This window comes from Pseudorca crassidens, chromosome 1 (assembly GCF_039906515.1).
Source record: "Pseudorca crassidens isolate mPseCra1 chromosome 1, mPseCra1.hap1, whole genome shotgun sequence".
In the NCBI taxonomy this organism is placed as follows: domain Eukaryota; kingdom Metazoa; phylum Chordata; class Mammalia; order Artiodactyla; family Delphinidae; genus Pseudorca; species Pseudorca crassidens.
Window position 1 is genome coordinate 50,354,360 of NC_090296.1, and position 22,322 is coordinate 50,376,681.

Below are 22,322 nucleotides of genomic sequence, written 5' to 3' on the forward strand. Positions count from 1 at the left end.
AGAATAGGGAGTTAGTGTTTAATGGGTACAGATGCTTTGCAAGATGAAAAGAATTCTGGAGATGGACGGCAGTGGTGGTTGTACAACAACATGATGTACTTAGCACTACTGAGCTGCACACCTAAAAATGGTTAAGATGGTAAATTTTATGTGTATTTTACCACAATTTTAAAAAAATGAAAAAAAAGAGACATGCAAAATTTTAAAACCAAATATTATAGGAGAAAATTTTATAACTTTGAGGTAGAGGAAGATTTCTTAAAATACAAAGAGCACAAACCATAAAGGAAAATATTAAATTAACTATTTTTAAATATAAAATTTCTGTTTACTAAAATATACCATCAAGAGAGCAAAGTCACATCACAAAGTAGCAAAGGACAAATAACCTGACAAAAGATCAGCAAAGGGCAAATAGGCAGAGTAGGAAATAGTAATGGTTGATAACTGTATGAAAATATACTCACACCTCATTGGGAATCAGTAAAACACAGATTTAAACCATAGTGAGATATCATTTCACATCTATTATAATACCAAGTGTGGGTATTATAAGTAAACAAAATACTTTGTGGAAAAATGTATACGCTAGATTCCATTTATTTTAGGGTCTTAAAAATGTAAAACTAAATAATATATAATTTAGTGATATATGTTACATATATACACACATACATATATATAATATATATATATAAAATGATCAGGAAATGAGAAACACCAAATTTATGGAAGTATTTATAATGAGATGTTGCCATAAAGGAGGGGCACACAAGCAGTGTCAAAATATTGATAAAGTTCTATTTTTTCAGCTGGGGAGCGGGGATACAGGTGCTCATTATTATACTTTTTAAAATTGAACATCTGTTTTACTTTTTTGTATATATAGACATTTTTATAGAATAATTTTTATGTAAAAGAGCCTCCAACTTTAAAAATATGCAACTATGTTTTATGACTAAAGTTTCTCACAGTAAATCATTTTCCCGATGATCACAGGTTACACTTACAGTCTAGTCACTGGTTTCTAAAGATAATAAAGGCTACAGAGTTTGAAATGGAGGAAAGATATAACCCAAGAGCCATCAAGACAAGGTAAACAGATATAAAGTATAAAATATATATATATGGGGGCTTCCCTGGTGGCGCAGAGGTTGAGAGTCCGCCTGCTGATGCAGGGGACGCGGGTTCGTGCTCTGGTCCGGGAAGATCCCACATGCCGCGGAGCGGCTGGGCCCGTGAGCCGTGGCCGCTGAGCCTGCGCGTCTGGAGCCTGTGCTCCGCAACGGGAGAGGCCACAACAGGGAGAGGCCCGCGTACCGCAAAAAAAAAAAAAAAAAAAAATATATATATATATGAAAAATATATATGAAAAAATATGTAGGGAAGGCAAATTAAATTAGAATAATGTGGAGGGAAGAGTCTGTAGGGGAAGTACATGTATGACCCAATAGAAATTTTATTTTGTTTCAGGAGGAACAGGTATATAGAAAATGAGGCAAGACAAAGGGACAAAGGGTCTCATTCCAAGGAAAACAGAATACAGTCAATTGGAAAAGAAAGATCAGGGTATCACTATAATCAAGATTGTTTTTAACCTTTCCTCAAAAAACAAAAACAGAAACCTAAAAATTAATTTTCAGCAAATGCCTTTTCAACAAATAGACGTTTCCTACACTTACTGTGAAGCTAAGAGTTTTTTTTAAAGGGGCAGGAAAAGCTGACACTTTAGTGCAAATATTCTTCTTCTAAAGCAATATTGCACCAACAGTTTCTGTTACATTGCTGAAAACTCAAATTACCAGGTGGCATCCCAAGTTTTTAAGCAACTGTGATTAACAAAACCAAATAAATAAAAACGGGTACACTTCTGTTTTGTTTCTGGGAGTACTTAAACTCTAAGCCCAACATTGAAAGACTGCTTTCTGGGCTACTGTTTCTGATATTCATCTGTCTCCTTTGTCTTCCATATACTAGCATATTCTTTGCCTTCTTTTCTAGTCCAAAGCGATCAAGTTTATAGAGCATTGATTTCTCATACCAGCTTAAGCCTAGACAGGCTTGTTGTGGCACCTATTGGAGTCTATTTTAATTCCTTGTCCTTATCACACGGACCCGGTAAACAAACAACCCTAAATTTAAATCCTAGGTCTATAACATAAATTATCAAACTTCTGGGAAGTTATACTCTCTGTGTGTCAGATTCCTTATATATTAAAATAAGGATAATAATGCCTACCTTTTAAGAATTGACTTTTTTTTTTTTTTTTTTTTTGGTACGCGGGCCTCTCACTGCTGCGGCCTCTCCCGTTGCGGAGCACAGGCTCCAGACGCGCAGGCTCAGCGGCCATGGCTCACGGGCCTAGCCGCTCCGCAGCATGTGGGATCTTCCTGGACCGGGGCACAACCCGTGTCCCCTGCATCGGCAGGCGGACTCTCAACCACTGCACCACCAGGGAAGCCCAAGAATTGACTTTTAAATGCTTAAATTTATTCAAACTTCTATTTCAGTGTAGATCCAGGTACAGGTGGTGGGATTCTCAGTTTTGGAAGCACGGATTTGCTTCCCAGTTGTATGTATGGGTATGATCCTCAAACACCACCCAACTCTGGGTGTCAGCAGAGATGCTTTTCTGTTTTCTAGCTTCCATGGCCCCTGTAGGACCTAACAGCTCTCTGACCACTCAGGTAAAAATAATACCTGTTATTGGTCCTATAGGGCCCTTATCTGAACTTTAGGTCCCCCTTACAAATTTTGCAAGTATCTCTCTTGTACTTTTCTTGGAAATCCTGTATTTTCCAATTCTGGATAGTTTAGCTTTCCCCTCTTCCCTTTGATTTCTAACTCGTCTGAAAAATATGTATTTAGCTAGATGATAAGGTCAGTTTACTGTCTTCCTTTCTAAGCTATCACCTGAGTTTTTTTCTCATCAGAGACCTCTGCCTTGTATGAGGGCCTGTTTTCTCTATTAACCTCACACCATGCCCCATTAAACATAAAAACATTCCATAGCATTATGTTATAGAAAATAAATTAGAAGACAACTCTAGGTTCTAATCTCAGTCCTTTAACTTACTAAATACTATGTGACTTTCACCAAGTTATTTAACCTACCTGAGACTCAGTTTTTTCATCTGCAAACAGGGAATATGTCTTGACAACTTAGGAGGCTAAAGATCAAATGCAATAAGGCAGATGAATGTGTCTTGAAAACTATAGTTCTAAACAATGCAGAAAGTATTATCCATTCAACAAAATACTGGTGATGGCAAAAGAATCAAGTCAAACTGCCAGAGTTGGAGTCCTAGCTCTATTATTTACCTTTTAATATGTAAAATGAGGATTATAATACCTACTTCATATGATATTAGCTCAGTGATGTTAGTTGTTATTATTAAATGCCTATTACACGTTAGGCATTGTACTAGATGCTGGTAATAAAATGGAATCAAGACAGACATGGCTAACATCTTTGCCAAAAACTTCTACTATGTCCTACTCCATATGCTACATTTTCTAAGTCATTTATGTCATATACACTTTACAGCAAAGAAAAATCTGAGTAGTAAAGCATTTCCATAGAACATCAAGATAAGACCCCACAATTCCACTATTTCTTTTCTGTGAAATTTCCAGTGAACACATAGTAACTGTGGTATTTCTTTTCTTAATTCATCACTTGACTCAAAAGTCTTTTCATGACTTCTGGGTAAACTGCCTAGAATACATTTCTATCAAATGTAAATAAGACAGTGTTTCTGAAGGTAACATCCAAAGATGATCTGCTTCTCAATCACCTAAAATGCTAATAAAAGGCAGATTCCTAGACCTTATTTCAGATGTATTGAGGCAAAAGCTCTGGCTGGAAGATGTGGGAATCTGCATTTCTAATAAGTTCCCAGTGTGATTTTTATGCAAATCCCATTTGAGAACCACATTCTCAAGAAAGAAAAAACCTCCACTACATAAGAAATTTGTAACCAAAGGCAATACTGAAAAATAATGATCCAAAGCTTCGTGAAGGAGAAAAATTTTAATCGTCAGAATAAATTTTCACATGCCTGTCTCTTAACAGGGTTGAGTCAACAGTGCACAGAGATTAAGACCAAAATTGACTTGAACATACACACCTTAACTGTCACTATTCAAGAAACTCCTATTCTGGAGGCCAAGGGAAAGGACGGAAAGGGGACACTCTGAAAAAGTTTACCCATATTTCAGAAGAAGCAAACAAAACGGTGTTATTGCAGTAGTCACGCCTACTAAAATTGGGATTTGGTGATATCAGAAAATGGAACCGATTTCTCTTGAACTCGGACAACTAAAGACAGCCCTCCCTGCTCCAACTCCCCGCATCTACCATAAACGTTGGATAATCTCTCAAATGTAGACTTTGCCTACTTGGGAGTTAAGCTGGTCCTGTGACCAATCAGAGGCAAGGAAAAATATGATCTTTTGATAAAAGATAATCAATTTTCATAAAAGATAACCAAAATAACTAATTAAAATTTATACCTCTCAATCTGATGGGCAGTTATAGAAGAGATCTCACTGAGACACGGAAGAGAGTCAATCAAGGAGCCCTGAACTCCTAGTGCCTGTAAACTTTCCAAATAACAATTCAAAGCTAATGAACAAACTACTTCTCTGCCCACTAAGCCACACTGGTCTGAGATCTGCTCTGGTGCAGATAATAAAATGCCCTAAGATGGCAGTGGGTTCACTGTGGCTGGAAGAAGTCGGGAGCCCAAAGAGGAAAAAGACGCCCAACCTGCCCACACTAACCGTCCGTCCGCACCCAGTCTGGAGCAGCAGAGCGGGCGGGGCTGCGATTTCTCCTGCATCACTGCGCCCTCTCTTCTCCGCCTGCGTGAGCACCGCCCTCCCACTCGCGGCGTGAACCCACTGGGCCTAGCCTCTCCTTCCCCCTCCCCTCGGCCTGATGCTGAATCATGAGCCCTGCATCTCCAAAAGGTAAAATCTGAGAACAATGCCACCCTTAGGGCTGGCCTGAATGGGGTACCAGGTCGGGGTGGGGCGGAAGACTGGAAACCACAACTTTGCTCCCCTTCTTCCCAAATTCCCCACCCAACCCCCAGATGAAAATGAGTACCGCAGCCTTAGGGGATTCCCAAGCGGCACCCCTTCTCAGGCGTCGCTCGGGTTGGCAAAGGTCAGACCTGGGCCCGGCGCGCTCCGCCTCATTGTTCCAACGCTGCCTACCAGCCTGCCCGCCAGCCAGGAGTCCGAGCCCTGCAAGGCCGGGGAGCCCGCAGCTCGTGGGGAAGGGGTGGGCGATCTCCGCCCCTCTCGTGTAACCACCGCCCCCTGCCCACCACCCTCGCCCTTCCTGCCCACCTCCTTTCGCTAAAGCGGAACCGGCGAATCCCCCGGAGGCGACCGGGTGGGTGCTGTCCAAATGCTGGGAGGAGGAGGACTGGGGTGGGGTGGGGTGGGGAGGGTGGGGAGAAGCGGGAGTCTCCGGCCTGCGCTTGGCTGCAGCCTTCGCCCCTTCGCCCCACAGCCAGATGCCGGTTCCACGGGTCCCGCTCGGCCACCGTTCCTCCCGCCCGACAGGGAGCCGCTCGGCGGTGGCCATCTCCCAGCCCTGGATGCTGGCGCCCAGCAGCCCTTGGCCCTCCTCGTCTCCAGAAGCAGAAGGCGGAGGGCCCGTCCCCGTGCAGGCTGCAGAAGTCACCATACGCTACTCACCCCAACTGTTTCTGTCCCTGCGGTTCTTGGCCATGGTGGTCCGGGAACTGGTGGCGGTGGGGCGCTGTCACGGCGCTCGCTCTTCTCCCGGCCGCAGGTTGCTGGCGGTGGGAGGCTCTGTGCCCGCGCTGGGCGCAGTTCACTCAGACTCTGAGGATGTTGCTGTGGCGCTGGTGGGAAGGAGTGGGGAGGAGAAGGGAGGAGAAAGGGATGAACCAAGCTCAGCATCACAAGCCCAAGTTCACACAAATACCAGCGTCACACCCTCCCTACCTCAGCCCACCCCCAGAGCCTGAAGACAGTGACAGACAATGTACTGCAACATTTTCGATGGAAAAAACATACAAATAAATAGCACCCCCTTACACACTCTCAAAGAATTTAACAGCATTATACAGTCAGAAATAACACAAACCAGTATACTGCATGATTCTGTATGTTCAAATACCTGTTTCCTAGACCAGTTACAAATTAGTAGAAACATGCTGGCAACATTTACATAGCCAAAGAAATTTTAAAAATCTGCGTTTATCTACCAGGTACCATTTCCCCCCTAACTTAAAAGCAAGGTCACATTAGTAAAGAGGGTATCATGCATTTTTGTACCTGTATACTGAACAGGCCTGTCTTAAAATTAGGATAGCAAATTTAGATTAAGATCAAGATAAATGAAAGCTGGAGATTCACCATAATCTGTAACTAACTCCATTCTAGTGGGCAAAATTTCCCACTACATTTGCAGAGATATCACCTGGCGTTATACTGACAAATATTCTAAGTAAAGTCATACTACATAATCTGGAAGAGCCTTGGCAGTAACAAAGGTTGCAGACAATTTTGAAAGCAAAAGGCAGTAAATACTTAAAAAAAAATTCTCAATCTCTCCCTTTTCACTGGTTTCTTCCTCTTTCCCTATAAACTTAATTTTCAATGTCCTAGAAACACTGTCCCTTCATGCTACCTGACCCTCAAGATACCATCATCCCATTCCTCACACAGTTTTCACCTGCATGTGGTTGTTGCCCATACTCTACACAGATCAGTTCTGCCTAGGAGATTACTGCTAGCTTCTTAATTACCAGATCCTTGGTCTCTGTTTACTCCTCATCATAAGCAACTCTTCACTCTGTGTCCCCTCAATGTAATTTACTATGATGGCTTCAGACAGGACCTCCATCCATGCTGTTGATTCCCAAATCTCTCTTCTAGTCTCAAGCTCTCTTGAGGAGAGATAATCATCATTCCAGAGCTGAATTTATAACTGCCTGAGGTCATCTTCAGTTTGTTTTCCTACTGACACTTCAAAATCAATATGTCAAAAACCAAAGTCTCTCACTCACCACTGCCAAATCTTATGCATTTCATATTTCAGGTAATGGTTCTATGACCTCAGATCACTGTAAACAAAGTTTACATTATGGTTTTAAAGGGGACTGTGTTCAACAGAGTTGCATTCCCTAAACACTAATGAGACAACATAGGAAGATAGAAATTATCTCACCCCATACCTACAAAACAAATTCATTGAATAAAAAGAAGCGTGTTCTGCTTTTCTTGTATTTCTTTACTACAATTCTCAGCTCACATTCTAGCCTGAAAATCCCTTTCAGGTGAATCCCATTAAAAAAGAGTACAGTAGATTCCACCCCCAAAATGTTATATATGTAATTCAGTATCTATTCCTAATTGAAAAAGAAACTTATTTTCAAAAAACCCTTTTTCTGCTGTAATTAATAAGTAATCTGTGAGCTAATACTTGAGACTGTGTGAATGTCTTGTCCAAGAACTTTTTCATCCAATGGTTTTTAGCATCCACTGACATCCTTGCATGAAGTGACTTTATATTAGTGATTTTAAAATAATTATACCATTTCTTTTACATTCTACATTTAGTAATTGGCATTTCCTCTGCCACCTTTGTTTGTTGAGTACCACTGTTCACTTCATGGATTCATAAAATCTAAAAAAACTTCACTGTATCATTTACCATCATTATTCTTTCTAATGCTCAAATTGCCCTAAACTTGACCAATGGTAGCTCCTTCAAGTTAACACCTGTGTCCTTTTAACATGTCCTATTTGTCTTTGATCATTTTCCTTGTTTTCTGGCACAAGAAAATGTTTCAAGTTTCCCTTGTATTTTCCCTGCTTCAGAACTAGGATTAACTGTTCCTCCAAGAAACTCTGGCTGCTTTTAATGAGAAAAGGAATTTAGAAACCAAGATCTGAATGCTAGTTGTGCTCACTGCTAGCTGGAATTTCACTGTTTCAAGACTCTTTCAGTGGACATTGTTAGAACACATTTATTTTTTAAAACCATAAGTTTAATCTACTCTAAAGAAATACCTCCAACAGTATGAAAATACATACATACAGAGTAATTTATTGCAGCATTTTTGTTATTGCAATATATTGGAAATAACCTAAATGCCCATATATAGGAGAGTGGTTAAATACACTATAATACATGTGCACAATGGAATACTATGTAGCTATAAAAAAGAATACAGAAGATCTTTATGAACTGATACATACTGAATTCCAGAATACATTGTTAAATGGAAAAAAAAACCCAAAGCACAAATGCTTAACCCATCCTGTAAGAAAGAAAAGCATATAAAAAATGTATGTGCTCATCTGTGCAAAAGAAATACAGGATAAACTAGAAACCAATGAGATAAGTTATCTACAGGAGATGAGTGGGAATAGGATGGAAGCAATGGAAGAATGGGAATAGGGTAGTAAGGATTAGGACGACTGATGCTTCTCTAAGCGTAACCTTTTCATAAAGCCCTGACTGTTAGAACCATGGCAATGTTTCACATTCTCCAAAATAAATAACTAAAATCAATCATGGTGGGATGAATTGGGAGATAGGGATTGACATATATACATTAATATGTATAAAATAGATTAATAAGAACGTGCTGTATAAAAAATAAATTAAATTAAAAAAATAAAATAAAATCAATCAGGATATGGGGCTAGGGGTGGAAGGAACTCAAAATGGAATTACAAACAGTAAAAAAAAAAAAAAGTGAACCTAACTATATTACAGGGGAATAACATAACTACACTGAAGTGTTTTCTAAACCTGAGGAGCTTTAGAAAATAGTATTTTGATTGTATGCTGTAAGACTAAAGACAAAAACTGTATACAAGTATTGCTCTTTAGTTCATAATTTTTTTTCTCCCAGGACATACGTGGGTTAGCAATTCTGAAATTATTTATGTTTGCACTAGAGTTGAACAAATATATCGTGGGTAATCAGAGCCAGATTTCTTGTTTTGGAGATGAAGTTATAATAAGGAGAGGGGAAGGACAGAATTAACCCTGTGGTGTTGAACTGGAATCTGAGGTATCAGTATGATACAGTAAAAACACAAATAGCTAAATTAAAAAAAAATGGGCAGAGGCTCTAAATAGACATTTCTCCAAAGAAGATATACAAATGGCCAAGAAGCACATGAAAAGATGATTTAATGTTTTTAGTCACTAGGGAAATGCAAATCAAAATTTGAAAAACTGCAATGAGACATCACCTCAGAATGTAACCAAAAAGAAAGACAAAAAGTGTTGGTGAGGATGTGGAGAAACTGGCACTGCTGGTGGGAATACAGCCACTTTGGAAAACAGTCTGGCTGCTTCTCAAAAAGTTAGATATAGAGTTACCAATTGGCCCAGCAATTCCACTCATAGATATATACCCAAAAGAAATGAAAAACACATGTTCATGCAAAAACTTGTACAGGAATGTTCATAACAGCATTGTTTGTAGTAGCCAAAAGGTGGAAACAACCTAAATACCAATAACTATCAATGGATAAACAAAATATGTTATATATCCATACAATGGAATATTATTTAGCCATAAAAAGGAATGAAGTACTGATAAATGCTACACCATGGATGAACCTTGAAAACATTATGCTAACTGAATGAAGCCAGTCACAAAGACCACGTATTGTATGATTCCATTTATATAAAATGCCCCCAATTGACAAATCTATAGAGACAGATAGTAGATTAAAGGTTGCCTAAGGCTAGAGAGGGTGGGTGGGAGGTTGGGGAGAAATTGGGGAGCAATTGCTATTGAATACAAAGCATCTTTTGGGGGTAATAAAAATGTTTAAAAATTTTTATTGAAATCAATTCTGTTCAACTCTGTGAATATACTAAAAATCACTTAGTTATATAAATTGGTGAATTATATGGTATGTGAGTTATATCTCAATAAGGCTGTGTTTTAAAAGTCAAAGTCAAGTTTATTTTAAATCAGAAAAAAAGAGGAAAAGGTATTTGTACTTTAGTACTCTAGATCCTCTCTCCTCCTGACTCCTCTGGGATATTACTCCAAAAATTATTCCCTCCCTCCTATAACCTCAATTATTTTTTCTTCTATTGGTTCCTTCACCATGCTCATTTTCCCCCAAAAAACTCTCAATCAGGAGTTTTTCAGTAATCAATGATCCAACTTGCTCCTTCCCTCTATAACTAGCAATCCTGTTAAAGTATATCAGTTAGAACGCTTTTGGCTATAACTCAAAATGGCTTAAATAAAAGGACATTTACTGTCCTAATTTTTTTGAAGACAGGTTGGTTTTATGGTGGTTCATTCATCAGTGCAACATCATCATGGATAAGTTAGGATAAAGAATTGGCTGCTGTAAAAAAAAACTACAGTGGTTTAAGACACTTATTTCTCTCTCATGAAATAATCTGAGTGTAAGCCATCCAGGACTAATATAGTGGCCTCTTTATACTTTCTTCCATCCTTAACTTGGGACTTCCATCATGTAATCCAAGATGGCTGCTTGGACATTCACATCCTCATTCCAGCCATGTAGAAAGGAAGAAAAGGAAGAAGTGGATATATCCAATCTGCAGGTACAACTCAGAAGTTGCACACATCACCTCAACTCAAATACCATTGACCATACATGTCCCACGCAGTTGATAAATATACCATGTATTTAACTAAAATTTGGGGAATCTAATACCACAGAAAGAAGAGAAATGGATACTGAAGAATACAAGCAGACTTTTTCACTAGGACCAAGATTGCATTCTACCATACTGTGTGTGGGCTTATTTTCTAATGCAAGCTCCTGCCATAGTTCCAAAACGGCATCTGCCATTCCAGTCATCAGAGGCACACAGCCATGCCTAGAGACAGAAAAAGGCATGTCTATGTCTTGTGTACCTTGTTAAAAAGCACTCCAGCAGACTTTTCCTCATGTGTCATTGTCCACAATGGTCTAAGCCTAAACCATCCCCTTAACAAGAGGAATGAGGCTAGGCCAATCGATATTTACCCCCTAAGATTGGGGAAGGTCTCAGTGTCCTTTAATGGACATAGCCACTCAGAAAAGGTCCACAAAATTGTGGTTCTGATAATACAGAAAGAGGATTGTTTCTGAGCAGAATGCCCAAGGTCATAATCATAGCTTCCATTTCCCCCTCACCCTCCACTAGTATCTCAGCTGGTAGGGTGATCCAAACTTTACTCCCATAGGATCCAAGTCCTTACTGGTCTTATATTTACTGGATTGCTGCAGTTTCCCATTGTTCAGTAATTGTGGACATATGAAAACCAAGAGGTACCCTAGTGTATACCTGGGGTTCCAGATATAGTCCTTATTCTCTTTGTCGAGCAACAACCAATTTCCCCTTGGTAATTAAGACCAATCACCCCAACCAGTACAATGAACCCCTCTCTAACTGTTGGCTCAGTGGTCTGAACACCTCATATAGCCCGGGTGGTAGTGTCAGCTTCCTATTTAATGGAACTGTGACTGGGTTATCTGGGGAAAGTATCTGTCCCTTGCACACTAGGGCCTTCAGATCCACCAAGCCCAATGTTTTAGAGTCAAAGTTGTACAGACAAAAATTCTTCAACTGAATTATTAGGAATAATAAAAGGGTCACTCCTACCTCCACCCCCTGGTTCCTCGGCCCATGCATTCTGAATATGGGGTAGATGGCAATATATATTGGCTACTGAGTTAAATCCTATATCATATCCTCATAGGGGTTATCTCTCAGCCAACGGATCCTTCAGCAGGACTTTCCTCCATTGTATCATACTAGATGCTTCTAAGTGATGGGTTTGAGGTAAGATCAGTTAATTTCATGGGCATGACTCCATTGCCACACTTCCTCATAGTAAGATGAGTTTCTTGCTCAAATTTAACGTTGTTTGTGATACATAGTGATGAAATAAGGCATTCTGTAAGTCCATAATTGTGGTACTAGTAGAAGCTTTCCAAGCAGGGATGGTAAACCTGTATCTGGACTATGTATCTATTCCCATAAGGACAAATTGCTCTTCCCTCCATAATCAAAGGGACCTGGTTTAATTAAACTGCCACCAGGTAACTGACTGGTCTAAGGAATCGTACCTTACTAGGGTCACTGCAATGGCCTCTGCTATAAGGAAGCTAAATACACCATAGAGGCAGTAACCGTATTACCCTTGGCAAGTGGAAGCCCATGCCACTGAATCTGTGTTTAGCCTCCATTCCTATTGCCACATGGCCCCACTGAACTAGTACTAAGGTAACTAGGTAGAGGCTGACTGACATCCATAGGACAGATCATCTTGTATACCTGATTACTGGGACGGATGCCCTCTTGTGGGCAGTCAAATGGTTCACAGACATTTTCACATTCCGGGTCAATTTTGAGACTCCATCCATAATACATCTCCCACTGACTTCCTTATTTCTGATCATCTTCTTTCCAAGTTATTGCCAGCTTATTAATTACTGTGCATAAATCAGTATAGATCCATACCTCAGGCTATCTTTCATTCCTAACACAGAGGACAACCAGATGTTTTATTCAAAATTATGCCCTCTAGGAAAATTTCTCTTCATCTCTATTTTTCAGGACCACTTTACTATGAAGTAGGGCCATAATTCAGTGGCTCTATGCTTCTAGTTGGTGCTAGTATATCATCCAGACCATTAATAAACCAGGCCCAAGCTTTTCCTTCCTCTGCTAAATGACCATGAGCCCAAAGACAGGGTTCAAAAAAAGGTGGCAAAGAAGGAGGGGCAGGTACAATGAAAGTTAGTCCATGTACTTTACTTGTGCCTTCCAGATCAGCTCAGGCTACCCCAGTATATACCTTTCCATTTGACAATGGAATTCTGCTGCCCATGTTCAATTTATGAGTCATCAGATAAAATCCAGTTCCTAAAGAGCAGTTCACAGCACAAAATCACTTAGAATCCTGTGGTCAGGTGTTTAGTATCTGCCGAGCCCTGGTAGCAAGCCAAGAGTTGCTTTTCAACTGAGCTGAATACAGGAACCCCTGTATCAATTCTCATATAAACTTTAAAACCACCCTGGGGATCAAAGTTACATATCAGATGATCAATTCAAGCTGGATAAAAAAAGGATGTGCACTGCCTTCCTCAACTCTTCTTTTGAAAACTCCCATTATAATGACCTGATACTGATTCTGAATGAGACACATGTTCTACTGCTCTCCAGAACAAAACAGAATTCTCCTATACTTTGAAAACACAGTTTTGGCCTCAACAGACAACTGATCCTCATTAGTAACAGAAAGAATAGTTTAACTATTTAAAAATCCAAATGATAATTATGGCAAATGTCTTCCAATATTTAATTGATTTATATTTAACAAACCTATAAAGCTCAATCACATAAAATTACATTTTGCAACTAGCTTATGTTGGAAGATTCATCAGGAAATTATATTGTTTAAGCCTATATGTTCCATACTAAAATTATTGTCCTCATGCTCTGTTTTGTCACACTTGTTTTAATTAGCCATTCTGTCTTGGTTACTAAATTGTGAAACTTACCTAGGTAGAAGTTGAAAAATTTTATGTCCTTCATTTGTTTTCTGTTTTTTTGGCTGCACTGTGCTGTATGCGGGAACTTAGTTCCCTGACCAGGGATCTAACCCATGCCCCCTGCAGTGGAAGCGCAGTGTCTTAACCACTGGACTGCCAGGGAAGTCCCTGTGTCCCCCAATTTTAAAAAATTAAGCCTCGGCTAAAATTGAAACAAGAGGCCACAGATTATAATTAGCATTTTACTAAAGAACTTTGAACGAAGGGAAAAACACTATAAAGCATAGAGCAAACCATAAAAGGTTGTTAGGTAGATAACAGGAAAACATGGAATATATTTACATGTCAGATATTATGAAGACACAAAGAATATATGACAGTTATATCAAGCCATACTTATTCAATACCTTGGCATTATGAAATTTGGTAGTTTGTAAGAAACTCTACTGTGCTCAGTTGAAAACTTTTTATTGTTATGTTACCTTCAACCTTGAAACAATGTGCTTAATTGTTTAGGACGTAAATTTAAATTTATGCACTGTATGTTTATTTTATGGAAATTGAATGTGAATTTCTTTACTAACCATGAAATATTTAACAGACAAGCTATGACTTCACTGATCTTGATAAAATTAACTCAACCAGTATTTAAAAATCCTAAAGATTCTCTTGGAGTTAGTATAAAGCAGATGTTTTTTGCTTGCAACAACTGTGGTACAAGTAAAAGAACGATTATGGCAGACACTTCTTAACCACCACATAAAATCTTGACTTTTTCCATGCTAGCCACCTCTGGGTTGATGATCAAAGCATGTGGATCTGCCATTACTGGCAGCATAAAGTATCTGCACTCCAGGGTCTTGTTGAAGCCTATGACCTCAAACTTTTTATTGCCTAATTCAAATCAAACATTGTGTTTCAAGACTAACATGCTTAAAGGAGTGTCAGAAAAACATTTATCCTTGTTTCAAACTAGGAATTCAGAGTTTTCATTTTAGGAAGGCCCATGAGGTAAGTTTTCCTAAACTCTTAGTATCAGGAAAAGATGTAACTCTCTCTCAATTAACTGGTTTACTGTGATCTCAAAAACACTATACAACCCTCTGCTTTGGCCAATTTGCTGTATTGTTCCGCTTTCTTATTTTTCCTTTCTTTAACATCATACCTATTTCCTCATTTTTATCTTATGTTATAGTATGCATTTTCTGTATGCTGCCTCAAATTCTCTGAGGAATAATGTAGGTATAAATAAGTAAGGATAAATAAATTTCAGACTAGAAAAAGGATCAATGCTTATAGGATCAAAGGGGGAAAAAAAGAAATCTATGACAGTAAATAAGTACTAGGATACCAATAGAACATTTGAAAAGATTTTGAGTCATTGAAGCCAAAAGTATTTGCCCACCAAAACAAGTGCCAAGAAGCTCTGAAAGAAGGAACTGTTCTTCAACAATTTTTTCAATGCAGCAAACACATAGGCTTTGTCCATAGAGCATGTTAAGTCTGAGCTTACTTATGTTCCCTAAATAAGTGCCCTTTGTGCACGGAGCACAAGAAAATACATATATTCCCTGTCCTGTTAAGGTGTGAATTTAATTTCTACATTATGCAATTGATTACAATGATCAACAACAAGGAGTACATTGCCCAAGAATGGAATTGAATTGGATGTTCAAAGCTGCAAGCCAACATCGGCAACTTGCTCTTTTGTGATTTTTTTCAGTCACTAAATGCAATGGCCAAGTGTTAGCTGGCTTTTTTGTTCAAACCTTCACTGGGCTCTAGAAATAACTTTGCCAGTGTACAAACTGGCAACTTTATTTCTACCTTCAGAACAAGACTGGAACTGAAACTGCAAAACAGCTTGTTAATATCAGCCAAATTACTTCCCTAAACTCCTGTTCCATATTCTGTGCATTATGAAGTATTTTAAAACCTTTTATATTTTGAGAACCCTTTTTATAATCCTGTAAAATGCTTTATAAACACTTCCTTGGGTGTCTGATGCAAAACCTTATCCTCTTCAAGCTGCAGATAAGGATACGGAGACATTGCCAAATACGATGTCTTTCTTGTCCCAGATCACATACTGAGGAAGTGGTAGAGCCAGAACCAGGTTGTGGTCCCTGACTTTGTTTCAGATTCTGCAGAACTCGTGACCCAAGGAGCGATACCCGCGTTCAGACACCGCGTGTGCCCAACAGGGATAAAGGCCATCGAGACTTCCTAGGAATTCAGACTTTCAGAAATGTCTTGGGAAAACTCAGCAGAAGACAGGTTGCGCAGGCGTGCTGTGAAGCCTCAAACTCGTATCACTGAGAATGATTTGCAAAACAGGACGGTGCAGTAGGGTGTGCCGCGACTTAGTTAATCTGGCACTCCACTCCCCCACCTCCTTCCTTGGTGCCCCACTGCCAGGTGACTTCTCACCTGGCCCAGTGCCCTCAACGTACCTTTTCTGAACTGAGAGGGCTGCGTTCCCTTCGCCCTCGTGCCCACCCTTCTCCCTCTAGCCGTTACCTTCTAAGATTACCTGACAAAGCGGGGGGCGGTTTAGCGGAGGCGCTTCGGCCCACGAATGCCCGGGGGCGTCCCTAAGCCCCGAGGGTGGGAAGCAGAGCCTGGGCCCGGAAAGGACGCGCCGGCCCGGGGGGCGCGGCGGCCCGGCCGGGAGAGTGTCGTGTCCCGAGCAGGCCTCAGGGCGGCACTCTGGCCCTGCGGCCGGCGTACTCGGGCGGGCAGCTGGGCGCCGACCCACACTGGCCGGGAACGTGTCTCCCGGTGACGCAGCCCCGGGTGGAGAGCGTGGTGCGGCGGCGGCGACGGTACGCCCCTCCGCCGCCCGCGAGAGAACGTGCGGTGCAGCGGGAGGCGGAGACGGCGCCGAACCTGGAGCGGCCGGCGGGCGCCTGGAAGCAGGACGCTGGCGCCGGCGAGGAAGTAGGTCCCAGGCGCGGCGCTCAACAAAGAGTGGGGCCGCTCCCCTCAGGTACCCAGCCGGCCCCGGGCCCCGGCGGGCGGGCGGACCCGGCTCGGCAGTTCGCGGGCGGCCGGGGAGGGGGGAAGGGCCGAGGCCGGAACGCGGCGACTAGGCGCCGGGGACCCTTTCAGGCCCGGTGGTTCGCTGTACCCGGCCGGGCGGAAGGGACGGGGCTGGGCCGCTCGGGGTTGTAGCCTCTGCTCGTTCCTCGTGCAGGCGGAGCTGCGGGCAGAGGCTCCATGTTGGGAAGCGGCGCCGCTCGTCCTTGTTAGCGGGAATCGGGGCGCCGCGGGCAGAGCCGGCGGGAGCCGGGCCCTGAGCGAAGATGGAGGCCCCTCTGCGGCCTGGCGCGGACATCCTGAGGCGGAACCCGCAGCACGACTACGAGCTCGTTCAGAGGGTCGGCAGCGGCACCTACGGGGACGTCTATAAGGTGAGGCAGGCCGGGCTTTCTCCCTGCGGCCCGCTGGCTCCCGGGTATGGGGCCACTTTCTGGGGAAGTATGAGGAGGGGGGAGGATGCTTTTATTGTTGCATCTTGGAGATGCCGCGGCCGGGTTCAGTGTACTCGATTCAGGGCACCTTTTATTCACTGCTTGCTCTAATCGCTCCAACAAGCAGAACTAAACACACCTTTGCAAACTACCGTAGTACTTTTTTGTGGTGTAAAGGGTTTTTAACGCTTATTTATGGTATCCAAGGGAGTTCGAATCCGCTTATGGAGTTGCCCTTGAGGATGTTCTTGTCTTAGCCTGGAAAAATGCTTCCTGGAAAACAGTAGACAAGAAAGTATGTTGACATTCCGACATTTGCATAAAAAACTTTTTCATGGATAATCTTGGTTTAAAAAGCCCTATGAAACCCTGTTTCTCAATTTTAAGTCTAATACTGGGTCAGAGTGACTTGTGCACAAACATTACCCAGTGAAGAACGATGCTTTTCCCGGCAGAAGTTTCATTATTTGTATCTGCTTGATGATTCTTTTTCTACTTTAGCAGTTCCTCTCTTTGGGATTTATAACATACCATGACCAAGAGTGGTTAAGAGCTGCTGTATTTTTATTATACTCGTTTGCTTTATTTGAGACAAATGATGAGGATGAGTTACTCTTAATTTGAGATTTAAAAAAAAACATCATAGAGAAGCAAACCCAGGTCCCTAAATCCACTGAGTTCTTGAAGGATGAAGAGGAAAGATTGTTTTAGATTGCCTTATGCTTTTTGTTCTCTGTTCCAGAAAGGGAGCACTAATGCAACTCACATGGGTATATCAAGGGAAATTTCCTTTGATTCGGAACAGCTTTGTTTATTGGATTTAATGATGTTAGGTATCCCATTATTCCAAACAGCACTCCTTCATATACCTGAAATGGCTTTGTGTCATATGGGTAATTAACCAGCCTTTAGGGTATGTTGTTTTTTACAGGTAATATGGTAATATGGAAGAAAAAACATCCCTTCTTCCTAACTTTTCTGTTTTTGTGTAATATCCTCCCTATTAATAGTAACAATTTGAGGTTGTGTTATGACAGTTTTAGCACTGTTTGATTCTATTGAGATGAAATGTAATGGGTAGGCTTTTTATTCTTTAAACAAGCATTTGAATCTTCTGTACTAGGTACTGTTCTGTATGGGATGTTGAATTGGGAGGACGGTTCCAGCTTTTGCCTTGTGAATAATTTTAATTCAAAGTAGGTAATTATAATAGAATCCTCTTCTTTATATAGAATTAGGGGTAGTTAACTCTTAACTGTTTATTCATGGATTAGACATGTTGTGGAATGCTTTTTAAACAATTGAAATTCCTATTTGCCTTCTCAGTCCCACTTTTTAGTCACCTTCATCTTATGATTCACTGTGTATTACACTAGTTCATGTTAGTCACACAACTGGTAATTAATTCAGTTCATGTTAATAATACAATAATCTGAATTCCAATTCTTGTATATTTTCTCTCCTCCCTACTACACGAAAATTTAAAATGTTTTTCCCACAAAACTCCCAAGGTCTTCACCTTTTTTCTTTATAAATATAACAACTAAAGCAACTGTCTGGAGCAGGATTTTATCCTTGCTGGGGAAAGCAAAGGGTTATATTAAAGGGACAGCTAATGCTCGGCTTTTACCCTGGTGCCTCCCTGCCCTATCTCTCTCTTCAACAGCTCCTAAACAGAGGATCAAGACAATATTTATCATACACCACTTTCAAACACCCTCCCCACAAATGATCCCCTTCCCTCATATTCATGCTCCCTCACTTTATGTGTATCCTCATTCCACACCAAGCCAGCCTCTAATTCCTAAATATCCTCAAAACCCTGGTTCTTTGTCTTTTCCTTTGTTCTAATTACCTGGAATTACCTCCCACCCCCATTTCCAACTGTTACATCCTACCTTACTCAAAGCCTCCAGGAGGCCCCAGCCCCTCCCCCTTATCTCTCCAACCTCATTTATTACTCTTCACCCTCCTTCATTCTCTTCTAGCAACACTGGCCTGCTTGCTCTTCCTTAAACATAAGGAAGAGCAAGCAGGCCAGTGTTGCCATCTTCCTACTTTTGGGCCTTTGTTCTGGCTATTGCCTCTGCTCAGAATGTTTTTACTCAGCCACATGGCTTGCTCCCTTCCCTCCTTGCTTTTATATCCTCTCAGTCTTTTTTTCCTACTTCTTTTATCTTTGCACTTATCACCATCTAATGTCATTTAAAAAAAATTTTACTGGAGTATAATTGCTTTACAATGTTGTGTTGGTTTCTGCTGTACAATGAATTCAATCAGCTATATGTATACATATATCCCCTCCCTCTTGGACCTCCCTCCCCCCCACTCATCCCACCCATCTAGGTCATCACAGAGCACCAAGCTGAGCTCCCTGTGCTCTATGGCAGGTTCCCACTAGCTGTCTGTTTTACACATGGTAGTGTATTTATGTCAAACCTAATCTCCCAATTCATCCCACCTTTTTACTTATTTTTTCTTATTTATTATCTATCTCAATCCACTAACATACTCTCTGAGGGCAGGAATTTTATCTCTTTTATTCACTGCTCTCTCTCTGATAGTTCCTAGAATTATGCCTGGCACAGAGTAAGTACTTTCTGAACATTTGAGGAATGAATGAATGGCTATCAGTCTTTCTGTCCCCTAATTCTCTGGGCATATACCTTATACTTTATACTTACTGGGCATATCTGGGCATATACAACACTAAGTTAGCATTTAATATTCTATATATTCCTGTAATGCCTATTATGATATCCTGTATATATATTTTTACAAATTTCAATTATTTGAGTCCTCCAGGAAAAATATTTCTGGAAAACTATTTTATAGCATATGCATTTTCAGCATTCGAAGTCCTACAGAATTTTATCAGTTTATATTTGCTCCTTAATATGCCTAAAAACATGTAACATTCAAACTGTAGTGCTGAAGTTTTTAACTCAGAGCACTTAATTTTGTTATTTATCACTGTGTTTAGGATGAGCTGAAAATCCTAGGAAGTTTTAGAAGAATTTCAATCTGTGATGTAAACTAGCAAAATAATTACAGTGAAGAATAATGCAGGTAAATTAGTTGCTGTTCTAGTCAGATATTATCCCTACTTCTTTTTTTATCTTATGGAGCTGGAGCTTTAAAAGTACCACAGCCTTGAGATTTTTTGTGAATTATTTTCATGTTTTTCAAAAACACAGATCCCCTTTGAATCTTTGAAAGCGCCTGTCTTCCCTGAGACTCCTTAAGAGGGCAGAGCTCAATCTTAAACTGGCTATTCCCTGGTAGAAAGAAGAATGCTATTTATCTATAAAGCTTCTTTTAGGTAAATAGGGTAAATCATTGAGGGTGAAAGCAGGAAATAGTGGAGGGGAAAGAAACACAAAAGAGAAAAGAAATGTGGTGGAAGATGAAGGATTAAGTTTCAACTGAGCAAATTTTATTTATAATTATCATTAATTTTTAAATCTTCTAGCAGGAAGAGGAAGCCTGCAGATTTAGTGCCTCTACTACCTTCTGTCCATAGTGATCTGGACTGTTGTAGTATCATGATACGGTTCACAATTAACAGTACAAGGCATTTGGGTGGTCTTTATCCAAATATTTAGATCAAAATTGTCCCCAGTCTAGATTCCAGAGAAGTTTTAGTAATCTTTTTTTATTTTTTGTGGGTTATAAATTTAGAGTGGGCAATCTCATGTATTTTTTTCTAACCTGTATTGCTTTTTCCGATTGATTATAAAAGTGTGACATGTTTAGCTCCAGGAGGACAGGAACAGATGTCTCCTGCTTTTCACTGTACAGTAGCAGAGAGATAGATGCTCAATAAATATTTATTAAATGATATTAGTTGTAGAAAATTACCAGAGATGAATACTGTTAATAATTTAATACAGTTTATTTCAGGCTTTTTTCCTAAATGTTTTTAAACCAGTATGTTTAAACATGGCTTTTATAAAATTGGAATCATGATGTATCTCTTTTTTCTACTTGATTGGAATGGCCATCATTTTCCCTGGTCTTTAAATAGTCTTCAAAAATACCATTTTTAAAGGATCCATTGAACAAACTCTCATTTAGTTAATCGTTATGAGTTTCTATTTGTTTTTAATTTTTACAATTTTAAATGTTATAATTTGTGTAGAAATCTGTGGCACACAGTCATATCACTTCTGTGGGTTCTTTGGGTGCTGGATGAACTGGGTCCACTGTAATGAATCCCTTTTTAATATATGCCCTCCCTCTCTCTTCCCCAAGCCAAAAGTCACAATTCTGGAATGGCTTTTGATACTTTAAAGCCTACCCCAGGATCCCATTGTACAGAGACAAAGCTTGTTACATCACAACACTTCTGTAAACGTTCATTTATTCAAGAAATACTTATTGAGTGCCAACTGTATGGTAGGGTATGGGGATGCAAACACGAGAAAGAGAAAGTACACTATCAACATACAGGAACATATAATGTAGTCAGGAAAACAGACGTGTAAACAGTCATAATTTGGTAAGTGCCAGAATAGAAGTGAAGTGGAAGATATGCCCAACTCTGTTTTTTGTGGGGACTGGGGAAGGGAGGAAAGGAGAGAGAACTATGATGTGAACCAGGGAAGATTAAAAGCGGAGGGGACATTGACTGGATTTTAAAAGAGTGCAGGGTGATTTCCAGGTGGACAAGGCGGGAAAGAAATTTTAGGCTGTGGGAATAGGGTGTGCAAATACCTGGTGGCTTGAGAAACCATAGTGAGTCTTGAGGGATCTGCTTCTGCTTTCCAAGTTTCGTGTGACCAAATCTGGCAGGGATTCCATAGATGGCAAACAAAAGCTGTTTTCTGACAGAAAAGGACCAGATAATGGACCTTGTATGTCATAGCAAAGAATTTGGACTTCTTCCTGTAAACTGAAGAAAGACTTTAGGAGGGAATCTCTCATGGTGTAGAGGCTTCATTAGACAAAGTTTCTGGAACTATAGGGATGAAAGGAACTGATAGATTTAGATGATCAAATATACGTGGTGATGAGCGAGGGACAAACAGGTAGTCAGTGGCATTTAGAATTTCTGCCTTGGGTGACTACATTGGTGCCATCAGCAGAATTAGGAACTACCAGATTTGTGGGGTCTGGATCTTGTGTTTGGTTTTGGATGTATGACAGTGTATAGGTGGTTATGTCCAGTGCATGGTAGGAAGTTCAGCTCTGTCCTTAAGAGAGCTGGACTGGGGATACAGGTTTGGGAGTCATTGTCACTTTATGGGGTGGTACCTGTGTAGTATAGGTGAGGTCACCCAGGAGAGTACATTTGTAGGAGAGCT

At 40.5% G+C, this 22,322-nt stretch overlaps 2 protein-coding genes across 10 annotated transcripts in view; one reads left to right on the forward strand and one right to left on the reverse strand.

Annotated features, from left to right (window-relative positions):
- Window positions 1-16,212, reverse strand: part of ATL1 (atlastin GTPase 1) — an 88,523-nt gene extending 72,311 nt beyond the window's left edge. For 2 of the 5 annotated variants that reach the window (XM_067736297.1, XM_067736290.1), the window contains exon 1: window positions 5,360-5,615. In XM_067736297.1, coding sequence (XP_067592398.1) covers window positions 5,360-5,600 — 241 coding nt within the window. In that variant the 5' untranslated portion in view covers window positions 5,601-5,615. Of the gene's footprint in view, window positions 1-5,181; window positions 5,222-5,359; window positions 5,616-5,713; window positions 5,916-16,076 lie in introns of those variants that run through there. The other 3 variants (XM_067736304.1, XM_067736311.1, XM_067736318.1) reach the window with 3 other exon arrangements.
- Window positions 16,213-16,345: 133 nt separating this feature from the next.
- The window catches only part of MAP4K5 (mitogen-activated protein kinase kinase kinase kinase 5), a 136,656-nt gene continuing 130,679 nt past the window's right edge, over window positions 16,346-22,322 (forward strand). For 2 of the 5 annotated variants that reach the window (XM_067736249.1, XM_067736275.1), the window contains exons 1-2: window positions 16,389-16,532; window positions 16,740-16,956. In XM_067736249.1, coding sequence (XP_067592350.1) covers window positions 16,849-16,956 — 108 coding nt within the window. In that variant the 5' untranslated portion in view covers window positions 16,389-16,532; window positions 16,740-16,848. Of the gene's footprint in view, window positions 16,533-16,739; window positions 16,957-22,322 lie in introns of all 5 variants that reach the window. The other 3 variants (XM_067736255.1, XM_067736261.1, XM_067736270.1) reach the window with 3 other exon arrangements.